This window comes from Helianthus annuus, chromosome 6 (assembly GCF_002127325.2).
Source record: "Helianthus annuus cultivar XRQ/B chromosome 6, HanXRQr2.0-SUNRISE, whole genome shotgun sequence".
In the NCBI taxonomy this organism is placed as follows: Eukaryota; Viridiplantae; Streptophyta; class Magnoliopsida; order Asterales; family Asteraceae; genus Helianthus; species Helianthus annuus.
The window spans coordinates 68,726,788-68,741,658 of record NC_035438.2 but is presented as its reverse complement, the minus strand read 5'-3'; the positions used below and the strand labels follow the sequence as shown (position 1 = coordinate 68,741,658).

General features: G+C 34.7%; 1 protein-coding gene and 1 long non-coding RNA gene across 2 annotated transcripts; both read right to left on the bottom strand.

Annotated features, from left to right (window-relative positions):
• Window positions 1-27: 27 nt before the first annotated feature.
• Window positions 28-1,112, bottom strand: LOC118479916. Its single transcript, XR_004861510.1, has 4 exons — window positions 837-1,112; window positions 544-685; window positions 198-390; window positions 28-63 (listed from the first exon to the last, which is right to left on the bottom strand). It is a non-coding gene; the product is annotated as an uncharacterized LOC118479916 (long non-coding RNA).
• Window positions 1,113-6,287: 5,175 nt separating this feature from the next.
• Window positions 6,288-11,314, bottom strand: LOC110865588. Its single transcript, XM_022114881.2, has 5 exons — window positions 10,913-11,314; window positions 10,778-10,815; window positions 9,976-10,246; window positions 9,616-9,902; window positions 6,288-6,865 (listed from the first exon to the last, which is right to left on the bottom strand). Exons 1-5 carry the CDS (start codon window positions 11,183-11,185, stop codon window positions 6,424-6,426), a joined length of 1,311 nt encoding a protein of 436 aa, XP_021970573.1. The 5' UTR covers window positions 11,186-11,314; the 3' UTR covers window positions 6,288-6,423.
• Between the last annotated feature and the right edge of the window lie 3,557 nt (window positions 11,315-14,871).

The window sequence follows — 14,871 nt, the reverse complement described above, 5'->3', positions numbered from 1 at the left end:
ACCTAAATCCTTCTATCGGTAACTAACCTGATTTCAATAAGATCAAGTCCAACTGTAGAAGATCTGTAAGAACAAAACAGACTTGTGATAACGTGATAGGATTATCAAAGTCCAACTCTAGCAAATCTATAAGAATGCCGCAAATCTATAAGTATCATTGGATTTAAAAAGTCGGCTAACCTCAAACAACAACTCACATCTTATTCCAAAGGAAAAGTAATCCAAAGTAACTTCATTATGCTTCCACTGATTTCCAAAGTAGATTCATCAACAAACTTAGTGGTTCCTTTAAAAGAGATTGTAGAATACCGTCTTCGGGACCATTTCTACCTCCAACTGTAGTAACAATTATATGTCCAGTTTCAGTTGATCTCCATCCACCATTTTTTCCTACATTTCGTAAAACGCAAGGGAAATCATGTGAGAAACAGAATACAGATCCATTTAAAAAAATATAACATACATTCAAATACAATTTTTTACTAACTCAACAGAGGACAACCTTTTCCAACTTGTCATCTCTAATTTCATCTCACTGATTACCTTTGGTAGTTTGCCAATAACTTCACTAGCTACTGCAGGAATGGATCTTGTTTAGATGATTAGACTTCGAATTCTCACCACCAGTGAATCAGTTTTGCTAATATCTCTTCAAGCTTCTTGGAACTAAAGTGCCATTTTGTTCCTGATAAAGTTATGCCAAACTCAAGTTTTTTTTTTCTATATTTTAATCAAACACAAAGATTTTTATCACACTATTTTACCATTCGGTTTAGTTTGTAAAAGTAAAATTAGAACAACAACCAAAATAAAAACTATACCAACTAAAATTGTACCTTCAATTGGAAACTCAGAGTCACAGAGCATGAAGTTGATATCGACTGGACTATGTCAATAATCAATGTTCGTTGCCGCCAGTGATTCATGGCGGAACCCTAGTCGATGGAAGACAGATCTCACCCTTTGCTGACCACCGATGACAACAACAACAACCACTTTGGAACCACCGCCGTCGCTGGCTACTAAGAAAGCCCTATCGCTGACACCAGTCGTCGGAGAAGATGACCATCTCCCGTCTGCGTCTCTCATCTGCCCCATCTCTCTCTTGTTTCTCTTTTACAAAATTAAATATAATGAAAGCATTAAGATAGGAGAATCATGTAAACCAAAAGACCAAAGAAAACTGACCTTGTTGCTTGAACGGCAGACAACTGGTTTTAGGGTTTCTTTGAAGTGATTTTGGAAAGAAGAGAGAATGAGGGAAAGAGCTATTGACTGAGAATTAAGCGCTCGTGAAATTGAATAAGAAATGAGAGAAAGGAAAATGCCGCCCAAAAAACAATAATCTGGCCAAAGAGCATTGCCACATCAAAGGTCAAAAAGTCAACAATATTTTGCTTTAGTATAAGAGATAGATAATGGGTTTTAACATGTTAATTAGTTGAAAAACTCTTAAAATAATTCTTATTTCAGTCTCTATTATATAATAGTATACATGAATGATTCGGCTTAATTAATTTTAGGTCCTTTGTGGATACAAAAATCAATAAACGATTTTTTATCAATTTGGTTTCCGGTTATTGGTTGATTTAGGTTGGGTTTCGTCTGCTTTCAGTTAATAGTTCAATTATTGTTCACCTCTAGACATTGTTAAACAAACACATCAAGTTTTTATTAATTAAAAAATATAATTATAAAGATATTGAATCCAAATTAAAGAGAATAAAATGCTCATTTTTATGGAGTTCGGTTCGTTTCTTCTGTTTTTGGTTTGGTTTCGGTTAACGATTCAGTTATTGTTTACCGTTAGACATTGTTAATCACGTAACATATCAATTTTTTATTTGAAAAAACTATAGCAATACCGTACTCAAATTAAAGAGAATAAAATACTCGTTTTTATAGTGTAATTTAAAAAAATATTAACATACAAAAAGTTATGATTGTTTAAAAATCGTGAGGGTAGTTAGTTTTTACAGAGGGATAAAATGTAACTACTAATTAGTTATCTATAATTTTGTTAAAGTGGAGGGAATTAAGGGGGTGTTTGGGGTTGAGTTTTGAAAATAGATTATGCGTTTTGAATAATCAGAATCAGATAATTAGCTGTAACAAAACGTGCTGCAGAAAGATAGTGTTTGGATTTGATTATGTTGTTTGATATCACAATAATCAGATAATCAACATTGTTTGGATTTGATTATGTTGTTTGATATCACAATAATCAGATAATCAACTATTTGAGTGTTTGGCAAGTATATATATTTTAAAAAAATAAATAAGTGAAAACGTAAAAAATCAGATTTTGGATTATCACGTTTTCCTGCAGCAAGGGGTGACCTACTTATGGATAATCACGTTTTGAACTCTACAAAACGTAAAAAATCACTTTTTATTAATTTTTTACCACACACTCAAAATAGATTGTTTACGATTTCAAAACACAATAATCAAATAATCAGGCTGAAAACGCAATCCCAAACACCCCCTAAATTGTAATTAAGACGAGGGGATTAAAGTGTAATTAGTGTTTGAAAAGACTAATTATCTATAATATTGTTAAAACCTTAGGGATTTAAGTGTAATAAGTTTAGGGGCTAAAAAATAAATAGTGTTTAAAAGACCAAACTACCCTCATTTTATATAAAGGGGAAAAAGTTCTTATTTTTTGGGTATCTTAAAATGCCCTTGCCTCATGCATTATTTATACTATATTATAATGCATGAGGTAGGGGCATTTTAAGATATCCAAAAAATAAGAACTTTTCCTCCTCTTTATTTATAGAAAGACCCCTAAAATGAGGGTAGTTTGGTCTTTTAAACATTATTTATTTTTTAGCCCCTAAAATTATTACACTTAAATCCCTAAGGTTTTAACAAAATTATAGATAATTAGTTACAATTTACCCTTCCATAACAAACTTATAATTTTTTTACGTATCTTGACATATCTTATAAACTATACTGTTTAAAAAAAATCCAAAGATAGCATGACGACCTACACATTTTTGTCGACGTTTCGGTAGTTGTCTTGTTCAATATCGACGCACGGATTAAAAGGTACAAGTCGATTATGCGTTAATATACAAGTAATTAATACTTGTGATCTAATGTGCCTAATCTACAAAAATGGGCTCAATCTATGCAAACAAAAACAAAAGAAATTAAAAGTACCGTAACATAAAATGAAGATATTATGTGTCACATTTTATTTTATTATATCTTATAAAAACTTAAAACTAACCACAACAAACTTCCTAAATAAAGGGGTGGCAAATCTAAAAAAAATAGTTACTACTATAAATATAGCAGGACACTCCTATATCTATTGCTAAACAAAGTTAAAAAAATGAATCCAGAGTTCTGAATTCAACTGTTGCGAAATGTCAGTTTTGTTATATCGCAGCAGTGAATAATTTTTTTCTTTTATTTACTTTTATGTGAATGTTAACTTATTTGATATTTGCAGATTCAGTTGCATGATGAACATGCCAATTTAAACAACACATTTGTCGAACAAGCTTGTAAGGTATTGATTTTGCTAGTTTTAAGTATTATTTTTGCGTATATCTTTCATATTAACATGTTCGTTATGTTATTATATGTGTGTTTTATTGCAGGATGATGGTGATAAAAGTATTGATATTATTTTTTATGGTGCAATGTTTAGTCCATACAAGTCTAATCTTCAATGTGAATTTAGTGAAGATGTAATTTTAAGGTTTATTTAATCTTTTTTTAACTTTTGTATTCAATTTTTGTCATTTATAGGGATCGGAAGTTTGAGACTCAAAGTAAGAGATCCAAGAGACTCTCTTAATGGAAATAGAGTGAGGTTATTAATTTAGACGATTCTGAGAACAATGACAAAGAAGAGGAATTAGAAGATACAGTCGATTCAAGCACAAACCAGAAAACCCGATTAAAAATACGTCGATTGTCAATTCAGAAACGGACAGATTTCCTGCAGTCTAATATGAAATCTATCAAGTGTTTTTATATATATATTTTTTCATTTTCAGTTGTTATGTTTGACCTAGACGTATGAATAAAGTTTATTTTATATTTGAACTTTATCTTTGGTGTTAATATAATGCAGTTATTAACCATATTAATAAAGTTAATATCCTAAATTTATAAGTTAACTGAACTTATATAAGTTAATATCCTAAAGTTGTAATAAATAGATATTGTAGTTAGATATAGTAAAGCTGAAACTATAAAATATTGCAGTTATTCTTGGATATTAATCTAATAATTTGCATTTTTTAATTAAAAAGTAATAAAGTAATAAATTTAAAGCTAAACTAAAAAACTGAACTTACTATGATATAAAGTTAATAAAAAATAATTATTTTATAAACATTTTTATAACAAGTAATAAAAATAAAATACTCCAGAAATTTACAATCTTTACTAGATAAATTCTAAACTGGGTTGCAAATTTTTAGGAATTATAAGTTCAACTATATTGCTATAGATAATATTAGTCAGTTCTAAAATAATTATTTACCAACTTGACTAGATACATAGTAGTTGATTGTGTCGCATATTTTTAGGAATTATTAGTTAAAAGTAGACTCATATAGATAAGATTAGTTAGTAACTAAAAAATTTGAACTTAGTATGATATAAAGTTAATAAAGATATAAACTCTTATCATCCTATTTTTTATAAAAACAGCTATTAAAATCTTATAAAAATATAATTTTTTTATATTTGTAAAAAAACCGAAATTTAACAATTTAAGTTAAAGCTCTAAAACGTAATTACGAGTAAAATACTATTTTTTATTTTTATAAAAACGAAAATTTTAAACTTAAAGTTTATTCGATGGGTACTATGTGGATATTTAGAAAAAGTTTAACTTTAAAGAATAAAATTATACTTTATAATTTAACCAATAAAATAAACAAACTTTACAATTGTAACAACTTATCTTTTATTTTTTGTCTTTTGATTATTAATTTTTATACAAAAAAAAACAATATTTTTTGTCTTTTGATTATTAATTTATATAAAAGAAAAAAAAATTTACACATGTGTAAACTTATGACATATATCCACCACAATAATGTTATCATAAATATTATACGAATAAGAAAACTACCAGAAATGAGTGTCGCAATGCAAAGTGTCGCCCCCGCCGCATCGCGCGGGCACCTTGCTAGTAATATAGTATAGATTTATTGTGTGACTATCCACTTGTGTTATGACTCTCCATATACTTAACTCTCATCTCTCCATATACTTAACTACCATCTTGTAAGCCTATAAATAGAGGTATATGTAATCCATTTTAGACATCAATAAGATATCCATTTTCCCCGATCTCTATTTCTTATCTCTATAATGTTAATAGGCTAGTTGTTACACAACAAGTCTTGTTTTTTTTATTAAATAGACACATTTTTTTACTTGTCCAAAATAGACTTCGAGAAACCTTGTGGGCTAACTCCAGGTAACCTTGCCGTCTAAACAAAAGGTACCTCCTAAACATGAATTTTTGTGCCAAAAAGTATCGGGTGAGACTAGTGTTTCGCTTTCTGATTGGTCTAAACTTACTAAGTTGAAAAAATATGTCTATATTAGAAAAGTCTTGGTCAACATTACCTATCTTGGTAATCTTTTCATTATTTTATCTTAACATGTTTAGTCCTTGACGTTAAGAAAAGTTAAAAAATCTGTTGACTTTTTGTAAAATGATTGTTATACCCGTTTATTAAGGCTTGACCGCAGGGGCGGACCTAGCATGTTACTAAGGGTAGCCTTCGCTACCCCTTGACGCTTCGGTGGTAGTGTAAATTTTGGAAAAATTTGACGTTTTTTCGATTTCATTACCCATTTTTACATGAAACGTTACCCCTATAAAGATTTTCTAGATCCGCTTTGACATTTGAAAAGAAGAGGACGGAAAAGGATGCCAATACGTTAACAATCTGTTAAGCCTGAACTGATGCCAATCTCGCAGTTGGTGGCTCGGACACGCTACCTAAGCCTCAACTGATGCCAAGCTCGTAGTTGGTGGCTCGGACACGCTACCTTTGATGCAAACAAAGAGACGGATGGAGTGACTTCAAGCAGGGGCGCCCCCCCCCCCCCCCCTCCCGGGTTTCAAAAAAAAAACAGGGGGTCAAGCTTCGCCAATGACTTCAAAAAATAGATTCACATTGAACGAGAGCCAAAGATGATGATGTCCTTATACATCATTGGCTGCAAAATAGATGCCTTTCGTCTCTCTGGTAGCTCATGATTAACTCAAATTAAATATAAATTATTAACTAACATAACAATAACCCTTATAACTTACTAATATTACTAAGTGCAAATATGAACATGATTTCTATCCTCTAAAATTATAAATCTTTTAACTATTCACATTATGCAGTAACTGTGTTTTAACTTTTACATCATGGTGTTCAATCAGCTTAAATTAGAATAATCAACAATATGAAGAGCACCAGATGCAGCTTGTGTAATAAAGTTAACTGTGCTCCCGAAAAAGAGTTCCCAGAACCACAGATCCAACGCAAGAACAGATGAAAATATGAGCAATGCCAGTGTTTGATACCGGTTTAACGGCCAGCCTGAGACTTCTGCCAGTTTCTTCAAGAACGGTAGAGACTTGCTTGTTAGATTTCGGTTCTTGATTGACCAAGCTGTTACCCATTGAACCCGAGAAGGAACAAGGTCGAATTCGTCTTTTAACCTCCTTCCCAAGTCCGGCATGTGCCCGCCACCGTATAGTATGGCAATCTTGTTATGGCCGTTGTCGATTGCGTTTTTGAGTGCTTCTGTTGCAGCCCTGTTTCGCTCACCTATGATCACTGATTTCTCCTCTACATCTGCTGTTACCTGTGTGAAACTGAACACAAAGATAACATTCCGATTAATATGATTACAAGTATTATTATTTCAATAGCATTCTTAACTTACAGACATAATGATATTATGCACTATCAGCTATATTTTATTTCACCCAAGATAAACCAAATCGACCCATTTATCTTAGGTGGTCGGCTCGTATTCTGTTACATTTTGGATGAGACAAAAGGACTACAAATGAATCAGATAAGCTCAGATGTTATATCATATATGTAAAATACACATAACGATTAACGAGCACACCTCTCAATTGCAAAACAAATTTCAAAAGAATGCTAACCATTCCTTTTTGTCATGTGTTCTTGCAGCTTAGGTTTGCTATATGGATGTTAGATGTAATCTTGGTTTTAAATTGCATAATGCGCTCCGATGCGTTTGGTCCAAAAATCTAATGCGTGTGATGCGCTCTTTATAAAATAAATATTAAAAGATTATTTATACATAAAAACTTATAAAAACATACTTAAAAGTAAAACAAATGGTGTAATAAGAAGATAAGAGTTGTGCTTTTGGTTCAACTCAAGCATACTAAGATATTAATTATTGAAAAAAACCGAACACGGTTCATAACATCTGGAAAAAACATAAGAAACAATGTTGCGTGCATCAGAGCGCATTATGCGAAATGCGCGCAATATTCTCGCATCACGTAAACGCAACGCATCAGCTGCGGTGATGCGCTCTCATCAGTGCATCGGGCGCATCACGCATCATACGCACATTTTAAAACCAAAGAGTAATTTACAGTTTCCATTATTAGTACTTGTGTATAGTTGCTTGCGCTGATCTTACATTTTATGTTATATGGATTGCTACAGTCCAAATTGTAAAAAAGAAAAAAAAGAAAAAATTAAAATTGAGTCGGAGATCTCAGCGGGAGCAAACTCTTTATCCATTGTGGGATAGAGGTAAGGTTTGCCCCCAGACCTCTTTATCCATTACGATGAATAGGATTATACTGGTACGCTTGTTTGTTTGTTCTTGCAGCTTAGGGAATTATAAACATAGAACTACAACCGCCCATGTTGATGGTAATGATTTTGGTCCTTGAGATTATTTATTTTGGTCACTATGATGAGAATATTAAGGTATATTAGACTAGACGTCTACTCAGTTGAAATTATTATAGCGTAGAGGGTACACAGTTGAAATTATTATAGCCTATAGGGTTCTCATGTGTAGTATCTAACCCTACACGTACAACCCCATTGTAACCCTTTTATACACAAGTATTAATATACAACAACCCTTAGTGTTCAACTTCGTATCAGAGCCAAGTTTCCCTCATCCCCTAGCCACATAGCACATATACAACCTGCCATGCCATCCCACTGAGTACTAAAATAGCCAGTCCCACCCTATAGCAGTCAACACAGACCGCTTCTCACCATCAAAGATCTAAAACACAACCTTAGGTGTGCCTCAGCTCGCCGGGAAATTAGAAATCCGGCCATAACATAGAATTGTAGACACATTTGATTTTCATGAGACTTTCAGCCATGCAGTCAAATCAACAACTATCAGGGTTGATCTCTCTCTTGCAATAACACATAAACCACCATTTAGGCAATTAGATATTCAGAATGTCTTCCTTTAGAATACCTTCCTTCTCTATACTCTCATAGTTTTATTGACCCATAAGATCATGTTAGTTTCCTTCTCAAGTCCAGTTACAGTCTCCCAGGCTCCGTTTTAATACCTATCTTTGTTGACTTTTTAACACTTTTGTCTATGTCAATGACAACACAGAAGCCATCAACAAGGCCGTTAAACGACCTGGTTAAAGTTTTGTGCCAAAAAACGTCAACTTCCTAAATTACTTTTTGGGTATTGATATTGTTCCCCAAGGTTTTAACATCATATGTTCTCAAAACAAGTACATTATAGAGCTTCTACGCTGGTCTTCCAGACTCAAAGCCTATGCTCTCACCCATGTCTAGCCCACTATCTCTATTTGTCAATGTTGTCTTCTATTATCTAGTTGTTAGTTTTCATCAGTACGTTACACTTTCTCAGGACGATATCGCCTTTTGTGGTTAGCAAGGTGCGTCAATTTATGCATTACCTAACAAAAAAAATATATATCATTGGCTTACAAGAAGGTGCTGATCCACGAAGGGATTAACTATCAATTTGGGTTTTAATCTTATCTCATGGGCCGCCCAAAAGCAACACACAATTTCCCATTACTTCGCCATGTCTGAATACAAAGCTCTTGGTAACACAGTTGCCGAACTTGCCAGGATGTAGGATCTTTTTTATGAACTTGGTGTCGGTGCACCTTTGTCTCCTATCCTATGGTGTGACAATCTAGATGCAGCCTATTTCTCGGCTAATCCTATTTTGCATGCTCGTAAAAGCACGTGAAGTTTATTTTCTTTTTGTTAGAGAAAGGGTTGCTCACAAAGATCTTTGTGTACAATTTATATCCCTAAATGACATGATATCTTCACAAAGTCTTTCCCAACTCCTAGGTTACTTTTTACATTTCTTGTCCTTAGCATGTGTATCCTATGGGGATTAATCGGAATTAATTGGAATTAATCGGGATTAATTGTGATTAATCGAGATTAATCATCGATTAATCGGCTCCTAGTCAGGATTTTTACAACCATGCAAAAAACCTTTTCGGTTCAAATAAGTATGTGATTACTAGTCAACACTAACATTGTTAGAAAGCCATACATTGCAATTGAATGGAGCATCAAACAACAAAGAAACTAGACTTACTCGGCTGTTAATCTTTTTGCCAAAAAGACCTTCATTGCAGCCCCAAAATCAAGCCTCGACAACGCCTCTAGTTCAGGATAATCAGCTGGCTCAGTACCCACATCAGCACAAAGACTGCTGATGAAAAAAAGACCAACGAGCGGCATCGGCAACACACGCGAGGCCCACAACAGTTTAGATCTCCACGGGCCAAGTTCTTCAGGGATTGAAGTGGCTTGCACCAAAGCTTTTGTTGATCTAAAAGTCATATCTCTTGCAAACGTAAAAAAACTCTCACCCTTTTCCATCTGTAAATTATTTACATGAATTACAAATTGCAGCAATGATTGTAAGTTTGTAACTTTATGAACAAGATCAAACCTGAAGTAACTTGAACGTTTCGAAGTCGAGATCAGCATGGTACCAGTTTTCAGGGTCATAATCAAGACAGTCTAATTGAAAATCAAGCATAAGCAGTCTAGCCATCTGGCGTTGGATAAATCCTATGATATTAAAACCCCTTGTCTGTGAGTTTGTGTTTTTCCTTACTGCAGATGGTTTTTTTCGGTTTTCTAAACTTTCCCTGCTAGTCACCATTTCGTAAAGCACACAATCATATGCCTCGAGCTCTTTCTGTAAGGTTGCAAAGTACCTGTTCATAGCATTTTTATCATATTAACTGACATATCTAAAGTCTAAACATTCATAAGTTGAATTTGAAATCATTTACAACTTCCTATTTTGTTGCATTAAGTATTACCAAATAAGTACTACCCACTTTAAGTAGTTTGGGCTTAATTTAGAAACGCGCGAGGCACTCCAAGGCATTTTGGTCCCAAGAGCTGAGGCACGAGTCACACATCTATGTACAACCAAATAAGCTTTATCTTACATATAAAAACTATTTATCAAGTAAACTTTTCATAATTTCTTCATCCAGTCCTTTGACCCAGATCGACATGACGCGCGCCCACGCCACCCCTGACGCGTTTACCTCATCACAGAAATTTAACAACGGAAACCGCTAAACTTATAACAGATAAAAAAAACATCTTTGAGCAACATAACTAATCAGACTAAAGCATACAAAACATGAACACATAATCCAACATCTGATCAACACACTGCATATTAATTTAATATCAAAACATAATTTCTGCATCAACATATCAACCAAACTTACTCTTTATCTGCAATGTGAATAGTAGAAACCAAATCAACCTACAAAACCAAACCAAAACAAAACTCACCATCAACAGGTATGTAAATAGCAAGATGGGTAAACCTTATTTCCGAAAAATCAATTAAAGAAACAGACCTGAAAAAGGGGGTGGAGAAGAGACCAGGGGAACCTTTTCTTGTAACTAACAACGGCGGTTTGTAACTCACCGGAATCTCCTTTCTTAAACCGCATGTAATCTGCGATTGAATTGTTTTGTAGGAATCGATCTGGGGATCCGACATCTTGTTCGATAGATGAAGAAGATGGTGTTGTTGTTGGGTTGAATTTGAGGAGGTTGTTGAGTCTAAATTTGTGGGGTTGAAATGGAGAAGATGAAGATAGTATCGAGAGAGAAGTAGCAGACGCCATAACTGCTAAGGTTGCTCTGCGCAGACCTCTCTCTATGGTGTGTGAGGAGTGATAAGGTAGATGATATTTTGGGGTGTTTACACCATTTTTTTAAGTCCACAATATAAGAATATAACTACCGGCCTCTTTAGTGACAGAAATTTAAAAATGTATATACTAAGAAGGGTTCTAATATTAACATATACCAAAAACTTATTTACACATGGTATATATGGCCCGTATACACCATATGTAAATAATTTGCCTGGTCGTATACAATGTATACGAACGATGTATACGGGCCGTATAACCGTATACGGCCCGTATGAAACGAAAATTTAGATTTTACCCAAAGTATTTAAGGGATTTAAGGTGTCAATCACACGAGACATTTTACAGTCGTTAGGTGGTCAAATTTTTCTAAAAGTAGAAAAAAATAAAACATTAACAAGTAACAAAGATTGAAGAACAAAAAACGTGTCGTATGACTGTAATAAAAAGGAAGGGTGAGGCATTTGATGAGAGTTGTAAGGAGAAGCGTTTTAATCAAGGGTGCCGTCATTACAACCACTTGTTTTCAACGGGGATGTAATGCCATGATTCTGCTAGTGGTCGGGCTTCCAATGCTCACACAGGGTGATAAACAACGCTGATATAAACACAAACCAACTGCTTTGTCTGGAGTCGTCGGGAAAACTTTTTCCTTAGGGGAGGGTGAGTAGTATGAGTCTGAGTCCATTGTGGTTCGTGAATGTTTCGAATCATCATAGAAAACGTGTCGGGTTCTGCTAGAAGAGTATCAGGATTTTGTTGGTTTGTTTCCAGGTAGGGTTTAGAATGTTTGAAGTATTCTTGGTTCAATACCAACTCTTCTGAAAGACAAGAATACAACGTTCATGTATCACAAGGAATGACCGATCTAAGGCAGAGAACCTGATTTAGATACACAAATTCATCACCGGTTTCTACAGCACAAGCACATACACAATTTGTTGGAAGAACCCGACACGTCTTCTGCTAGTTACTCTTTTCTTCGATTTCAACAAATCTTTCAAGGTCTTAAGTGATGGACAATTGGTTAAAAGATGTAGAAGAGTTTGTGTAGAGATCTTTATGTACAAATTTGCATCATCCTTATGGTTACAAATGAAGTATTAAAAGATGTTAGTTTCATTTGAATATGAAGATGAAGATGAAGATGAAGATGAAGAAACGAGGGTTTATTCTTTTTAATCTATTAGAATGATCCTGATTCTGATTTAAACAATGGAATTTGCGGATCAACAGAAATAACTGAAATAACTCGCCATTCTCTTACACCTGTATACGTTGATTGTGGATTTAACTTGCAAGAATTGGGTCTGTCGCATGATAGAAGATACATATCGTCCGTTCAAGTTGAGCTTCCTGACGCAATTTGTTGGAATTTGTGGATTTCGGCTGGTTCAGATCTCGGAAGTACTGAACAACAGAAATAACAGCTTCGGTTTCATCAACCGGTTTTTTGACAAATCATCTGCTTCCTGAATCTGAATCTGAAAGTTAACTAGACCCCTCAAGTTGTCATTCGTAAAAACTAAGCGTCTGGAGAAGAGTATGTTGATATGGGAGAGTTGATGCAATTTTCCAAGCATTTTATCGTGTGTTGTAATTTTAATGAAGCAATGAAGATTGAATATGCAAACCGCATCCGTCTTCTGTTATGATTCGAAACATTCCGAATAACTAGCAGAACCCGACACGTCTTCTGTGATGATTCGAAACATTCCGAATAACTAGCAGAACCCGACACGTCTTCTGTGATGATTCGAAACATTCCGGATAACTAGCAGAACCCGACACGTCTTCATAGCCATATTCCCACTCACAAGTTGTTGATCTTTGGGTAGTGATTTACTCCCGAACAAACCATGCCCACCTTGACCAGAATAGATAAGCGTATCACTCGATCCACTTACATTCGAATAACGCTGAGAATCCACAACGCTTATGGCCAGATTCTTTCCTTCAATCTTGGCAAAATCAATGCCTGCTTGATTTATTATCACGAAAGTACTGAACAACCGAGATAACAGCTCCGGTATTTATCACCAACTCAACTTTAGTAGTGTTTGTTTGAGAACCTGATTCAGATACACAACGGTCTCTTTGCTTCGTCCACTAGAACTATTTGTGTATGCATTCTTTTGGTAGTTAACAACGCTAATTAGAAAAAAAATCTGTAAAATTAATCATATCGACTGCTATAACAGGATGGATGTGACACACAGATAGATAAGCTGTCACAGTTGTCAAGACTGTTTGTCGGGTTTCCAATGCTCAAACAGGGTGATAAACAATGCTGATACGAACACATGTGTTTCGAAATAGGCTTTGTTCTTGGTTTCCCATAGTCACAAAAGATTGTGGTTTGTATTTCGCATAGCCACCATTTCCGTAGTAAAAAAACGGTTGTGGTTTGTATTTCGCATAGCCACCGTTTCCGTAGTAAAAAACGGTTGGGTTTGCACATTCAATCTTCAATACTTCCTTAAAATACCACTAGTAGAAGAACCCGACACGTCTTCATGTTACGGAGAATGTTCTAGAAATTGAAGGAAAAGGAAAAGATTTGTTGAAATCGAATTTGACAACTATGACAGCTTATTAAAAGTAGCAATCACCTCCAATCATTTCCTGGTCAAATCACACACTATAAAGTTTAAAGTTATCGTGTGTTGTAGTTTGGAAAGATGACCGAATAGAGATCTGAATAACAAACTGTGGAGAACTTGTTTGTGTCGGGTTCTTCTGCTAGTTACTCGATCAACGGACTGATCGGTAACGTTACTCTACTTGTGCTCCGATTTAAGCGGCGTGTTCCGATCCACGTTGTTAAAGGTGATGAAGAGTTTAGAAACCCTAGAATGATGGTGTTTTTACTGGAAAAACGTGATACTTGAAAAAACATCCTTATATATGACCCGTATACAGTTATACGGGCCCGTATACACTTGGTAACATCAAAAACCTCCCAAAATAATTCCATTTTTACGTTATACAAATCGTATAAACATGTATACGGCTCGTATAACTATATACGGGCCGTATATAGTAAAATAAAAAAAAAACATTCTCTGCGCATTTTCCTATTCAAAAACATTCTATACGGGTCGTATATTTTGTATACGGCCCGTATACACTAGGGATGTGAAAATAAGATATAGGGGGTGTGGGAACAAGGAGAGCCATTAAGAAACCAACCCAAACCCTCAATTTTTTGATTTATAATACTAATAAAAAATATACTTAATGTCACATCACATTCTCAATCTAAAAGAAAAGCCTACTTAGACTATGGGGTATGGGGCGTGGGTTGGGTACAAACGCCCAAGTCACCACCCCGGGTGGCCTTGGGTTTCGGTGTGGCCCCTTGGGCGGGGGTTAGGGCTGGCATATCGTGTATACCCGTACCCGATAAGACACGACACGATAAGACACGATACACGAAAGGCCATACACGAACACGACACGATAAGATTTCGTGTCCTATTTTTCAAACATGAACACGACACGATATACACGAAAATTACATGTTAATACCTGTTAACTAACACTAAAATAATCACATATTTAGAACCTGTTTAGTGAAACAAAACTCGCCAAAAGTTCACAAACAGCTTAAATAATCCATAAAATACCGAATACTTAACAACTTTAAAACAAAA